General features: G+C 46.8%; 1 protein-coding gene across 3 annotated transcripts in view; it reads left to right on the top strand.

Annotated features, from left to right (window-relative positions):
• CMIP (c-Maf inducing protein) overlaps positions 1–15,074 on the top strand; it is a 255,413-nt gene that overhangs the window by 226,232 nt on the left and 14,107 nt on the right. For all 3 annotated transcript variants that reach the window (XM_051976177.1, XM_051976176.1, XM_051976178.1), the window contains exons 11-14: positions 10,664–10,729; positions 11,919–11,945; positions 12,315–12,363; positions 14,225–14,332. In XM_051976177.1, the coding sequence (XP_051832137.1) occupies positions 10,664–10,729; positions 11,919–11,945; positions 12,315–12,363; positions 14,225–14,332 (250 nt within the window). The remainder of the gene's footprint in view (positions 1–10,663; positions 10,730–11,918; positions 11,946–12,314; positions 12,364–14,224; positions 14,333–15,074) is intronic.

Consider the following 15,074-nt stretch of genomic DNA (forward strand, 5'->3'; position numbering starts at 1 on the left):
GCCTTGGACAGGCCACTGTCCTTCTCTGGCTCTCGGCCTTGGACTGGATGGCTTGGGGGCCCTTTCTGCTATGGAGCTTTGGTCCTTTGTCTGGAGAAATGTCATCAGAAGTAGCGAGGCCCCGCGGCATGCCGGGCAGGACTGAGAAAAGGAACCTAGCTTAGAGAGGGGCCCTGAAGGAGGCGGAAAGGGCTGTGAGCGGCGTCTTCTAACCCAGAAGGGTCTCCCGGGAAGGGGGGGGTTGGTTTTTTCTGTTTCCGAAGGCAGAATTAGGTGCGGTGGAAGATTCAGGGAAATGGATTTCAGCTCAGTGTTGGGAAGAACTTTATGATAGGTGGCTGTCCAAAAGTGAAACAGACTTCCACATAAAGTATTGTAGAGACCCCCTCATCCTCCGATGTCTCCAGAGAGAGAATCAGCTGGGATGGATTGTGATAGAAAGTATTTCTACACTGAGCTGGAGGTTGGAATAAATTGACCTCTAATGTCTCCGCTGGCTATAAAATTCTTTGAGAACAAAGTGCTTGCTGAAAGACCATAAAGTATAAATATGGGTACCCAGGTTCATACTCTGAGGAAACTGTGGGAAATTAATCGATGGTCTTCCCTGAGCTCCGAGGTTAGAAGCCAATGGCTCAGAGTGAAAGCCCTGACTCCTAGCCTCAGTTTCAGTTCCATCTCGGGGGGTAAAGCTGTTGCTTGCCCTGAGATTCTGATTTCTGCCTTCATTTTTGTTGTCCAGTCATTTCGGTCTCACTCAATTCTTCACGACCCCATTTGAGGCTTTCTTGGCAGAGATATTGGGTTAGTTGGCCATTTCCTTCTCCAGCTTATTTTACAGATGAGGAAACTGAGAAACAGAACTAAATGACTTGCCCAGGATCCCAAGCTAGTAAACACCTAAGGCCAGATGGGGACGCAGGAGGATGTTCTGACTGTAGGCCTGCCCTCCATCAGTGTGCCACTTACTGCCTTCCTTGACATCTCGGTTTGGTGGATATACACCCACCAGGCTGTGAACGGCAGCACATTTATTGAAGTTTAGTCATCCTTACAGCCTAGAAATGTCCATTCCAGTCCATCAGCCAGCAACCTTTACTTAGTTTGAGTGAATACATTCAATAGGAAATCCTCTCCACAACCATCACCTTCTCGGAGCTTCCGGTCTAAAGGAGGGCTAAAGTCAAGCCACGGACTACCTCCCACAGAACCGTGGGTCTGGCCCCGGAGAGAAGCTGAGAGGCCAGCCAGCCTACTCCTGTCCTTCACGAAGGAGAGAGCTTAGGGGATTTGCCTAGTCATTGAGCCTCTGTCCGAGGGGGCATTAAACCTGGACGAGCTCTTCCGGCCTGAAAGTCAGACGCCATCCATAAGGTGCATTTAAGGAAGCGGGGTACTCATAGCTCCTGTTTCCTAGGGCTTCCTCACCACAGCTCCTTGTGGTGTGACTCTTATAAATGAGGAAACCGGAGCTCATGGAGGAAAGGTGAATCAGCCCGGGTCCCACAGGTCAGTGTCACAGCCAGGGTCGGAAGCCGGCTGCGGGAGCCCTCAGCTCCAGGACCGTTGCGCCCCAGGGCTCCTTCATAGAACTCACTTGTGGAGGTCAGTGCGGCAGTTCTGGGGGAGCTGCCACGGTGCTGACCGGAGGACATTCAGCAGAAAGGATAGAGAGATTATGATGAGCTGGGGGATGACAAAATGTGATTGTGCGAGTCAGGATCAGAGTTGGTTTGCCACGGAGGTGAGGGAGGGCTCAGAGCCACGTGGGATATCTGGCATAGGGAGCGGAAACTGAGGGTTAACAGGGCATGAAGGTAGCTTCACAGAAAGTGAGGGGCTGCGACTATTTGCAACTCAGCAAGGACAATAGGGGGCATTTTGCCTTTGAGAATACCCTATCTCCAACTCCTCTATTCAATCAGCACAATCTCTTCCCCAGGCATCTGGGCAGGGGGAGAAAAAAGGGTCCTGTTCTCCTTCCACCATTGTGATCTCTAATTCTAAATGTCATCCATTTCTTTTAGCTATAGGCTTTTTTAGTTTTGTTTGCATAGTCTGCCTTAGACTCTAGAATCAGTTCTCCCAATAGACCCCTCTCTTTTGAAATCAGAAATCCTTTCAGGAGGCAGAATTGTTGTGGGGATGGGAGGAGGGGCAGTGTTACCTTTATGAATATGGAAGTAATTGAGGATTATGAAATAATAAGACTGATCTTGATGTTGAGGCTGGACTCATGGTCTGATGAGTGACCACCGTATAGAGCTGGAATAAATAGTTAAGATGTGTGCAGAAATTTTGCCTGGTTTTCTAGTTACAACATTATAGGAAGTAGGGGGTGGAGTTGGGGGGTGATTTGTTTTGTATAGCTCTTTACATGTCCTGGATACTTAATAAATACTAATTATGGAAACAGGAGCTTTCTCTCTAGGGAACTCAAAGCACTCTAGAGAGATTATAACCAGGGAACCTATTCAGTAACCCTGGAAAGAAGGAAGAGTGAGTATGTTTCCTAATTTTACAACTTAAAAGGAAAGCACAACAAAGGAGAAGGATTCACCTAATGTTACAGTGACTAACTGGAAAAAGACAAAATTTCTAGCTCAGGATTCCTCTCCACAGCTCCAGGCACTTTCTCTAGGGCCGAAAAAAAAATATTATAAATGAATATGGAGGCTATTGTTAGCAAGAAGCAGATGAGGGCAGCACTGAAGGGAAGAGGAATAAATTGCTTTCTAATATCCTCATTCCATTCCTTGCCTTTTTCATCATTGAGGGCAAACAGATAGTCATTTTTACTGTCTTCTCAGGAGACTAATAATTTCCTGCAGGAGACTCTCCCCTTTGGTTCCGGAGCCCTCATTGCATTCTCCAGCTGGCCTTCTCCGTGCTCTGAGGGCTCCAAATAGCCTCCCCCTCTCCCTGTTTGTGATGGTTGCCCAGGGCTGCTTGTGTGTTTTGACTTGTTGGAGCCACGCTTCAGAATAACTTCTGCTCTAAGAGCAAATAATAGCCACGGCCTGGTGGGAAAAGCTTGAAGTGGCAGGTGTAAGGGGTGTCGGTTGTCTCATATTTCATGGTGAACTGCGGCAGGCCTTCTCGGAAGGGAAGGGCAGGGCCCCCCAGGCAGTGTTTGTGACTGACCCCGCAGGCTCCGGGGCTCGGCTCCTTCTCTGCCTCGGGTCCCAGCCATTCAGCCCATTCTTAGCCGTGGGAACCAACAAAGATGCACCCATGGACTGTTTGGGGCATGTACATTCACTCAGACAATCCTTTTCGGGGGGATTCACAAGTCAGCTAGGAATCAGGAGATTTTATAGATTCCCTGATGTCACTGTTTGAACTCTATTCATAAACAGACTAGGCTGTACTTAGGGTAAGTGTTATGTGAGTCCTTCCATTACCAAGCCAGCTGAAGAAAGGTAGGTTGCCATGTTGTGACTCACATTGCCACTGTCCCTTGACTCTGTTCCCAGCAACTTTCTACTCCCTCTATTCCTACTTAATAGGATAGTCATCAAAACCCCAATACGTCTTTCCCTTTCTCTATCCCTAGCCATGTCGTCCACTCCTCCCCTTCTAACCATTCATTCTGTAGGTACAGCCAGCAAATTGTTCAGGAGCGCTCTGGCTACTCCCTCATGCTTTGGGATAGACCTCTCCGGGTTTGGCGAGTTGATCCGTCCCAGTGGCTGGAGGCAACTTGCCCAGACTAGAAAGAAGGGAAGTCCTACCACCGTATCGGAGAGGGAGTCATGCTCCTGCCAGGCTAGGAAAGCGTGAGAGACCACCTACGAAAATGGTTTTGGTGAGAACGCTCCATCCACGGGGTTTCCCGGTTAGCCAGTCTGTGCCCCTCTCTTCAGTTGCCTAGCTCAGTGATAGGTGCACCTAGGGCACGAAATTGCCTTCCAGGAACCACCAAGCATGTTGTGGAGGGAGAGAGGCGAAGGGCTCCTGTGGGTACCCCCTGAACCTAAAGAAAAGGAACCTGCCCAAGAGACCCGTGCCCCTGGGAGGTAGGGAGCCAGGCAAAGGTGCCATCAAGGGAGACCATCTGTGTGGGCAAGGCTAGTTAATCAAGGGTCTGATGTGACTAGAATGTGAAGCCATTTGACCTTCACAGAAGGAAGAATCCACAAAGAAATCTGAACTGAGCTTGGTCTGGGTGTGTATCTGGCCAGGTCTGATGCCTTCCCATCTAAGCATCAGCGATTTCTGGGACCTTCTCTGTGAATTCTCTTCCCATCCACCCTGAGACAGTGTGCAGACACGGCTGGTGGAAGGCACTGTGAAGTCAGGTTCCAGGAATGGCAAGGACGTGGCTGTCACAGCCCCTGCAATGTCTTTGTGACTGACGGGTTCTCTGGGGCTTTTCGCTGCCGTGGAATGATGAGGGCACAGGGACCCACATTGCCCTCCCCTCCAAACCACACCCGTTTTTGTGGTGAGCAACAAGGGTACTAGAGGCCACCTGGGAAGGCATTTGGCCCTGAAGCCTTTGTGGGGAGAGAGGGTAACACTAGAGCAGAACAGAAAAATAGCCAAGGGCACTCTTGCTGTGACCCTGGCCTAGTCTGTCGTCTCTTGCTCAAGGTGAAAAACTGGATTCCAAATTATTGCATTTAGCTGGTGCCTTTTGGGGCCCTCCTAACCCAGACACCAGCCTGGATCAACCAGTTTTCTATGTGTTCACCTGAAGATCCAATCTCCAAATGCGGAGGTGAAAAAGGCATAGAAGAAAGAGTATTCATTCTGCAATTTTCTGTGCCAAATACTGCAGAAAACGTGACCTCAGACTATTAACTGAGATTTAGCCCGACCAAAAGAATCCATAACAGTACCCAACTTCTTTAAATGTTTGAAGATGAATGAAAAAAATAGATCATTAACGAGTATTTAATCTAACTGTGGTACTTTTAGAGCTTTTATTCCATTGAAGTGTTGAACTATATAGAGATGTGATCAACTTTACCAGTGCTTGAAAGGAAAATCCAGATTTGTATAGAAGTTAAATTATCCAGAAAGCTGATCACAAAGACCTAAAATCTTTTTTTTTTTTAATTTTTATTTAATAATTACTTTATATTGACACTCGTTTCTGTTCCAATTTTTTTTCCCTCCCTCCCTCCACCCCCTCCCCTAGATGGCAAGCAGTCCTTTATATGTTGGATATGTTGCAGTATATCCTAGATACAATATATGTTTGCAGAACCGAACAGTTCTCTTGTTGCATAGGGAGAATTGGATTCAGAAGATATAAATAACCCGGGAAGAAAAACAAAAATGCAGATAGTTCACATTCGTTTCCCAGTGTTCTTTCTTTGGGTGTAGCTGCTTTTGTCCGTCATTTATCAATTGAAACTCAGATCTCTTTGTCAAAGAAATCCACTTCCATCAAAATATGTCCTCATACAATATCGTTGTCGAAGTGTATAATGATCTCCTGGTTCTGCTCATTTCACTTAGCATCAGTTCATGTAAGTCTCTCCAAGCCTCTCTGTATTCATCCTGCTGGTCATTTCTTACAGAACAATAATATTCCATAACATTCATATACCACAATTTACCCAGCCATTCTCCAATTGATGGGCATCCATTCATTTTCCAGTTTCTAGCCACTACAAACAGGGCTGCTACAAACATTTTGGCACATACAGGTCCCTTTCCCTTCTTTAGTATTTCTTTGGGATATAAGCCCAATAGAAACACTGCTGGATCAAAGGGTATGCACAATTTGATAATTTTTTGGGCATAATTCCAGATTGCTCTCCAGAATGGTTGGATTCGTTCACAACTCCACCAACAATGCAATAGTGTCCCAGTTTTCCCGCATCCCCTCCAACATTCATCATTATTTTTTCCTGTCATCTTAGCCAATCTGACAGGTGTGTAGTGGTATCTCAGAGTTGTCTTAATTTGCATTTCTCTGATCAATAATGATTTGGAACACTCTTTCATATGAGTGGTAATAGTTTCAATTTCATCCTCTGAAAATTGTCTGTTCATATCCTTTGACCATTTATCAATTGGAGAATGGCTTGATTTCTTATAAATTTGAGTCAGTTCTCTATATATTTTGGAAATGAGGCCTTTATCAGAACCTTTAACTGTGAAAATGTTTTCCCAGTTTGTTGCTTCCCTTCTAATCTTGTTTGCATTAGTTTTATTTGTACAAAGGCTTTTTAATTTGATGTAATCGAAATTTTCTATTTTGTGATCAGTAATGGTCTCTAGTTCATCTTTGGAAAGACCTAAAATCTAATTCTGCCTCACTCACTAACTAGTTTTGTGACCCTGATCTGTAAAGTGGGGATAATGTTAGCCCCCTACCTCCCAAGGTTGTTATGAGGATCATATGAGATATGTTGAGATACAGATAAAGATGTAGATTTAGATTTAGATCTATAGATATATTATGCACACATGTAAGGTACTTTGTAAACCTTTAAAAAGTATGTAAAAAGTAGTTGTTATAATATTCATTCAAATTGGTTTGTCATAGGATTTGTAATTAGGCAGTTTTTCAATATCTTTGAAGTGTAATTTGTCAGATTATCATTTATTAATATGAATGATAGGTAACATTTATATAGAACTTTAAGATTCATAAAGTGCTTTATAAATATTATCTCAAATATTATATCCTTGCCCTAATCAATTGAGTTGGACAGTCTCTTGTGAATGGTATTGGATAGATAAAAGGCTTTATATTTAGGTGCTCCATGCTTTGGCTCCAGGATTTCTGTATTACTGGAGCTCTTAATCTTATACTTGCCTTTTCCATAATTCATCCACTTATCTCAGGCAATAAACCTCTTCTGTCAACTCCTCTCTCTATTTGCTCAGCTTTAGAAGAAGCCTTTCCTCAAGGGCCTCCAGTGCATGGTCTAAATTCCAAAAAATGAGGTTGCTGCTACTCGGTTGTGAGTTTCTTGGGCATGAAGATAAATAGATAGATGGATAGATAGATAGATAAAAATGCGTAAATATAAGTATATTTAAATAATACATACAGTGTCAGCATAATGTTCCAGGTATTGTCTGAGGAGCACAGAATAGTGATACTCTCAGATCTCTTACTCTGAACGTGCTTGGGGGCAGGTACCAATGGGAGATAATTGTAGGAGGGGACTCCATCTAGAGGGCTCTTGAGATGGAGGGTAAGGAGTGAAGGAGGGGATTTAAATCCATTTGGTAAGGAAAATCCTGCACCTGGTGTCTCATGTCTCACCCAACATGATATAGGTCCAAACACTCCAGGCTACTATGTGTCATCCTATGCCTCTGGGGTGACACAGATGGCTGTTTAATTATTCCATCCATCCACAGACTTTTATTAAGAGATTCCTACTATGTATAGTCCAAGTGTCCTAGATATTAAGGTGTAAAGTAATTTGGATCAAGATTGTTTAACCTTTTGTGTCATGGACCCCTTTAATAATCTGGTGAATCCCATGGACCCCTTCATAAAATAATGTTTTTAATACAAAATTGAATAATTACAAAGGAACCCAATTATAATGAAATAGTTATTGACATTGTTTTTTAAGTTCATGGACCACAGGTTAAGAACCTCTGGCTTGGATAAGATATAGTTCTTTCTCTTGTAAAGTTTACAGTCCAATAGAAGGCAACAACAGATATACTCTGTACCTGTTACATGAGAAATTCGTTAGCGATGCAAAGAGCTGCTTGAAGATTTGTTAATGACTTGGGAGAGTGTGGCTTTCAAGAATGAGTAGGGGCCTCTTACAAAGCTGTTAATTCTCTTTTTATAATTTTCTTGCATTACTCTCATTTCTTTTCACAATTTTTCTTCAACCATTCTTATCTCTTTCTTTAACATTGCTAGGAATTATTGTAGATCTTGTACCCAATTAGCATTTTGTTCTTTGAGACTTTGCTTATATCTATTTTCACATTCTTATCTTCTGAGTTTGTTTCTTGGTTTTCTCAGTTGCCATAGTTTTTTATGGTCAGGTTCTTATTTTGTATTTTGCTCATTTTCCCAGCCTGTTTTTTGACTTTGAACCAGTTGAGCTCTGCTCATCTATGGATAGAGAAGCACATCCCATGCTTTTTGACTTTTTTGTGCTGCTGTTTTCTTTCCTTTTTTAAATTAATTTTTATTTTCAAAAATATCCATGAATAGTTAAAGAGGAAAAGAACATTCGAGACTTAAGAAATAATGGAAGCAAAGGCCCCAAAACATAATTTGTTCACAAATCCAGCTTGAGACAACATTCATAGAGGAGAGGAATTTGAAATTAAGCTGGAAATATAGGTTGGCACTAGATTGTGCCTGTCTTGAATGCCAGGTGAAGTAAAAATTAAGGAACTCTTAAGGCTTTTGGAAGAGAGATTTGGTACAGAAGGAAAACTAGATTGAAAGTGATATGAGGGATGCGTTGGAGACAAAAGATGATAAAGGTGGGAAAGCATATTTGGGAAACTACTTCAATAACACAGGTGGGTGGTAATGAAAACCTGTACAGGATGTTGGCCCTGGGATTGGAGAGAAGGGGGTGGATAAGAGAGATGTTGTGAAGGTAGGTACAGTTTGGTATAAACAGTGAAGGGAGAATGTAAGATAATCTGGGGGTTAAAAATGTAAGAGACTGAGTGAATGGTGGCAACAAAGAAAAAAGTAGAGAGAGAGAAGAAAAAGACCATGGAAAGGAGAACCAGCCTAATACCCAGAGTGGTGAACTAAAAGCAGGCACCATATTGTCATATAAAGCATACTGTGACAAAAGATGCTCCCAGGGCTCAGGACTTTCAGGGTGCAGGCTGTTGGCTCCTTTTTGGGGACCACTGCTCATGTGAGCGTGATCAGTAGGACCTAGTCTTCTTATCCTCTCTCCTGTAAGTCACCCCACTCTTTTGGGCAGTTCCCGGGAATGGGATTTGTTCAAGGAGCCAGAAGCAGGTGAGTTCCCTGGCATTTTGTTCAGATTGTGCCCCAAACCAAGATGAATGTGGGTTGAAGAGGCTATGGAATCAATAGTCTATTTTATCATCTACTTACAAACTGTAGAGAGACAATTTAGGAATCTTTGCCCTTTCTGTTAAGGGCTTTTACTGACAGATAAATTCTGTTCTGTTTTCTCAAAATGACAGCATCTTTGGTTGGTTTTGCTGAATTGTCTCCCCTTTTAAAAAAAATTCTTTGTTTTAAAAGATAGCATACTAAGTAGGAGAGTGAGAAAGTCGATAAGAAGATTGATTCATAAATGAAGGTGATGTAGGAGTAAAAGATCAATATTCTTTAAAAGTAACTACATTTTTAGGTAGGCATATTGGAAGGAAGAAAAAGTCATTTGACTCTGCAATATGGGCAGGAAAGACTTCTCTATTCCCTTTGCCATGACTTATCACATATATGAAAGATGATAGGGGTCACATTGATAGGATACAAACTCTACACATTGATATACACACATGCACACCTTCTACATTCATGTGTCCCCATATTCACGCTTGCACTCACAGTCTCAAGATTTTCTCTCTCTGTCTCTGTCTGTCTCTGTCTCTGTCTTTCTATCTCTCTGTCTCTGACAGGGCTCTGAGGAGGCAGGAAGAAAAGACAGACTGGGGACTTGGTTGCTGTGTGTCCCCTACATTCAGTGGAGAGAGGCCAGTGCGCCTCTGTCTGATAGGATTACAGATTTAGAGCCCATGGGACCATGAAGGCCCCTTAGGATAACCTTTCCATATTATAGGGAAAATGCTGAGACATAGACAAGTCCAGTGACTTGCTCAGCTAATGAGGGTCCTCAGATAGGAATGAACCAGATAGGTGATTAACAGCAATCACCACTTCATGAAACTTACAGGAAAAATCAGATTCGTTGTCCGCTTAAAAAACTGATGTCTTCCTGGCTCCAAATCCAGTGCTTTTTCTGTTCCCTTAAGGAATGGTAGAGGCATCATCTTCATAAAGTCAGTACTCATCTCCCCTCATGTTAGTAGAGGAGTCTTGTTTACTTGAGGCTTTATATGGCTCAGTGCAAAGCCTTTATTTAACCAAATTAAATTTCATTCCATTTCCCAAGCATTTATTAAGTGACTACTGTATACCAGGAACTTTTGAGTATAAAACCAAAAATCAAAACTTACCAGGCCTTCAAGAAGCTTTTTGTCTATTGTGGGGAAACAGCAGCAGTCAGTTAAGTAAACACAAAATATATACTTTAGAGTCAGGGGTGTGGATAAAATACTACAATTGGGAAGATTTGGAAAGCTCTGACTCTGGAGATAATAGACAGCCCCTAGAGTTCATGGAGTAAAGGAGGGACACGATTGGTTGGGGCTTTAAGAAAATCAGCTGGGTAGCCAAGTGGCAGACGGCCTGGAGGGGAAGGAGAAGTGGGGGTATTGCCAGACAAGAGGTGATGAGAATGGAGTTGTGTGAAGGGAGAAGCGGGGTCTCTCCGCTAGGATTGGGAAGGAAGACACAGCCAGATCTGATGGTATTTTTGTTTGATGTGTGGGGAGTGAGAGTGAGAAGCTGAGGATGAGAAGGTTAAGAATTTGGGCGACTAAGAGGCGGTGGTGCCCCAGTGTCGGGGGAAGGGAGCCATGTGACCTTGGCTCTGCCAGCTGTGTTGTGAGGCTGACGCTGGGCACCAGCTTCATCTCTACCTCCCTTCTCTTCTAGATCAGACTACGATGACTGGAGACCAGCTCTGGCCAGTTTGCTTCAACCTATTCCATTCCCCAAAGAGTAAGTGGGCTTGCCTTTCTTCTTGTTCTTCGTGCTGTGCTAACATCGCAGACGTCTGCCGAGTTCTTCCTGGGGAAGGCGAGTTATTTCACGAAGCCTCAGCAGCCCGCGTGAGCTGCTGACCCGTGATGGATACGGGCAGGAAGCGGCGGCGGGTTATAGGAGTTAGCGCTGAAAGCAGCCATTCTCTCCTCTTCATTGTGCAGAGGAGGGAAGGGAGGCCCGAAGAGGTTTGGCCTGGTCTCTGGCCTGGAAGTATTAGGAGAGAAACACAGCCGTCCTCTCACCTGCCCCACCCTTTTCCTAACCATTAACAGAATCCCGCATCACTCCTCTGTTCCCTGGGCCTGGCTCTCACGTTTCCCCTGTTCCCGTGGCACATTTCTCACCAGAAAGTCAGGAGGAAAAGAGCCTGGTGGAGCAGGGCCTACACAGGAGCGCTTTGTCTGAGGGAGCGGGACTGAAAGTGTCTAAATGACTCTGTTTTGATAGATTGGAGAAACTACACTTCTCTGGGAGGCCCATGGCACTCCCCTAGGAACCGATTAACGAGCACGGTGTTTATGAAATGCGGCTCTCAGAGGGGGGACATTACAGCCTGTAATTGCCCAATTTACCGGCCTCTCCTGTCCCCAATGGCCCAATATCTCGAGACCAGAGAAATCCAACTCTTGAGTCCTGGCTGCTGCTCTGTAACGCCGTGGCGTCATCGCCGAAGTCAGCCATTCCCTCCGCCTCTGGGGAGGAGCTGCACAGGCCGACCATGATGCAATTCACTTTTCTGAGCCATCCTTAATTGCTTTTCTGATGTACATCGTTAATTAGCCATGGCCTTGCCTTAATTGCAGAACAATTAATGAACACACCTGGGTCTCTGGGATAGAGAAAAAAAATAAAAAAACACCAGGTAGCTCTATTCCTGTTTACAAGGTGTGATTCTGGGGTCAATTCTTTATTTCTGTAGTTATTCCTCTCCTTGCCTCTCACTCAGCCAGTCCTTGTTTGTTGGTGTCTAGAAGTGTTGCTTTAAATCTCTTTTTCATTTTTAGGATCATAGATAAAGTGGGGGAAAAAAATCCTTGTAGGCTTTTCAACCAGAAGGATTTCCTAGCAACTGCTCTTTCTGAAAGGACCATACTAAAACTAGTTTTCTTATATTAATATTATAACTATTTTTTTTTTGTTACAGAGCTCTTGCGCATGAGAAATTTACCAAGTGAGTGTTTCAGTGATCCTTACTCTGGGTATGGGGCTACCCCTGCTTTTAAGGCCCTGTGCACCTCTGCCCTGTCCCAGGCCCTACCCCATGGCAGCTCCTCCTCCTGGTTAAGGCTGGACACCACGGAAGTGCTCCTGAGTCTGCCCTTTCTCCCCTTCAGCCGTTGGGATTTCCAAACCCAGTGAATCCCTTCTGGAGGAGCTGGGAGTGTGCTCACGGCCACCTTTCAGTCTAGGAGCCCCAGGAGCCGGCCAGCTGGCCGGCTCGCCACGTCCCCGGGCTCCCTTCAGAGCGGGGACCCTCTGTCCCCAGCAGCGGGAGCAGAGGGCCTGTCTCGGTGACCCAGGCCCCGTCTGTGTCTTTCAGGGAACTGAAGTACGTGATTCAGAGATTTGCCGAAGACCCACGCCAAGAGGTGAGCTTGTCCCGGGCTGGGAGGGAGCCCCTCTGTCCCCGCGGCCGGTGTCTGAGAGGCTGGGGAGAGCCGGGTCCGAGGCCCGGAAGAGCTCTGCCAGCCACTCTCAGCTTTTGTCCATGAAAGTGAGCAGGCTGACGGGCATTCTCCACACACCCTCTTACACACACAGACACACTCATACACACGCGCACACACACACGCACACACACATACTCATACACATACATACTCATATACACACACTCATACACAAACACACTCACACACATGCGTGCGCACACACTCATACACACAGACTCACACTCATATACACACAGACACACACACACACTCATACACAGACACACACACACATGCGTGCACACACAGACTCACACACACTCATATACACACAGACACTCACACACGCACACACACTCATACACAGACACACTCACACACACATGCGTGCACACACAGACTCACACACACTCATATACACACAGACACACTCACACGCTCACACACACACGCACATACTCATACACACAGACACATGTGCACACACAGACACACGCACACACACATACTCATACACACACATACTCATATACACACACTCATACACAAACACACTCACACACACATGCATGCGCACACACACACATGTGTGCGCACACACACTCATATACACACACGCACACACACGCACACACACATACTCATACACACAGACACGATCACACTCATACACAGACACACTCACACACATGCTCATGCACATACACATACATACAGACACACATGCACACACTCATACACACAGACACACATGCGTGCACACATGCACATGCTCTCACACACATGCACACACATACACACTCACATACACACATGTGCGCACACTCACACACGTACACACTCACATACACACATGCGGGCACACTCACACTCATACACACTCACATACACACATGCGGGCACACTCACATTCATACACACTCACATACACACATGCGCGCACACTCACACTCATACACACTCACATACACACATGCGGGCACACTCACACTCATACACACTCACATACACACATGCGCGCACACTCACACACACGTACACACTCACATACACACATGCGCGCACACTCACACACATGTACACACTCACATACACACATGCGCGCACACTCACACACACGCTCAGACACACACATACACACTCACACACACGCGCACACGCACAGACACATGGCCTGGTGTACAAACACACGCCCCGCCTGGGGGCCTGAGGTTGGTCTGTGATGTCAGGGTTTTACAGTGCACTGTGGGCAGCAGCAGCAGCATTTCCCCCCAGCTCCTGTTTTCTCCGCTGGTTTTCTCTTCTGGCGGAGACAGTGGTTTAGAAACAGGCTTGTGCGGGCTCTGACGCCGAGCCAGGGACAGCCTTCGTGGCTGCCGGTGTTTCACCTTTCCTGCCAAAGCTGCCAATAGTTCCCACGCAGGCCCCAGCAGAGGAAGCCTGGAAGCCGGGCCCAGCCTCGGCTCTCGCCCGCTAAGCCTCAGCCTCCCTCTTCCTGCCGAGCCCGCTCCCGCCCTGCTTTCAGTGTGTTGGGTCAGAGGAGTGCCCGTGCTGGGCACGGGGGAGGGCGCCTCCCGTTTGGGCTAGTTGATGTCTAGAAAACAGGCCCAAAGCGAGGTGCTGGGGTCCTGGCCCGGCCCTGCAGCCCCGGGCCAGGAGAGGAGAACGGCCCAGACTCTTCCTTGCCAGGCCCAGCTTCTCCCGAGGAGCCGCGTGCCGCTTAGTCCTTCCTGGCTTCCTCGGGCCGCGGCGCTGCGGCTGCTTCCCATCTTTTCCTCAAGCTTTCTCCTCCTGGCAGGTCCACTCCTGTTTGCTGAGCGTGCGGACCGGCAAAGACGGCTGGTTCCAGCTCTACAGCCCCGGAGGCGTGGCCTGTGACGACGACGGGGAACTCTTTGCTAGCATGGTAGGCACTCACAGCGCGGGGAGCTCGCGCCCCTCGGTTCTCTCTCCCTTCTCGGTCCCGGCCGAAAGCGGGCCGTGTCGTTCCCGTCACCCAGCAGCCCCGAGTAGGCCACGCTGCATTTGTGGCGCCCTGAGTATTGCTCCGAGCACGCTTCCCGCCTTTACCTGTGTGTGAGAGGGCCCGGCCCGGGCCTGGGAAGAAACCTCCGTCGGGTTCCGGAGCTCGGGCCGCCGGGCCTCGGGCACGGGTTGGGCTTGTTTAACACTTTGTCAGTCTCTGGTGTGTGGTTTGCCCCCTTGGGAGTGGGTGACTTTTCTATCTTTGTGTCACGGGAGGCTGGGGTCCGCCAGGTGCCCAGTGGGGGCAAGGGGGGAGAAGAGAACAGACAGAAGCTGCGGACCCCCCCCCCCCAAGCCATTCTCAGATGGTGGTTCTGGGCATTTCTCCTCGATTCCCATTAGTACATGTGCCTCATAGACTAATGGCCCCGTCTCTGCGTGGGGCCTTGCTGCAGCCCTCGGCGTAGGGCAGCGGTCGGCCCTCCATCCTCCTCTCCTTGCGGGGAGCGATGGCGGCACTGCCCTGAATGTGAGTAATAGACGCTGGATGTTTCTTTGGGGACAAGAACAGGGAAAGCCACGTGCTCGGCGGACGAGAGGCGGCTGCTAACTCAGCCCTCCCCTTCTTTGGCGGCTTCGGAGCTGCCCCCTCCTTACACTTGTGTATCTATTGTTCCCTTCCC

The sequence above is a fragment of the Antechinus flavipes genome, chromosome 2, assembly GCF_016432865.1.
Source record: "Antechinus flavipes isolate AdamAnt ecotype Samford, QLD, Australia chromosome 2, AdamAnt_v2, whole genome shotgun sequence".
Classification (NCBI taxonomy): domain Eukaryota; kingdom Metazoa; phylum Chordata; class Mammalia; order Dasyuromorphia; family Dasyuridae; genus Antechinus; species Antechinus flavipes.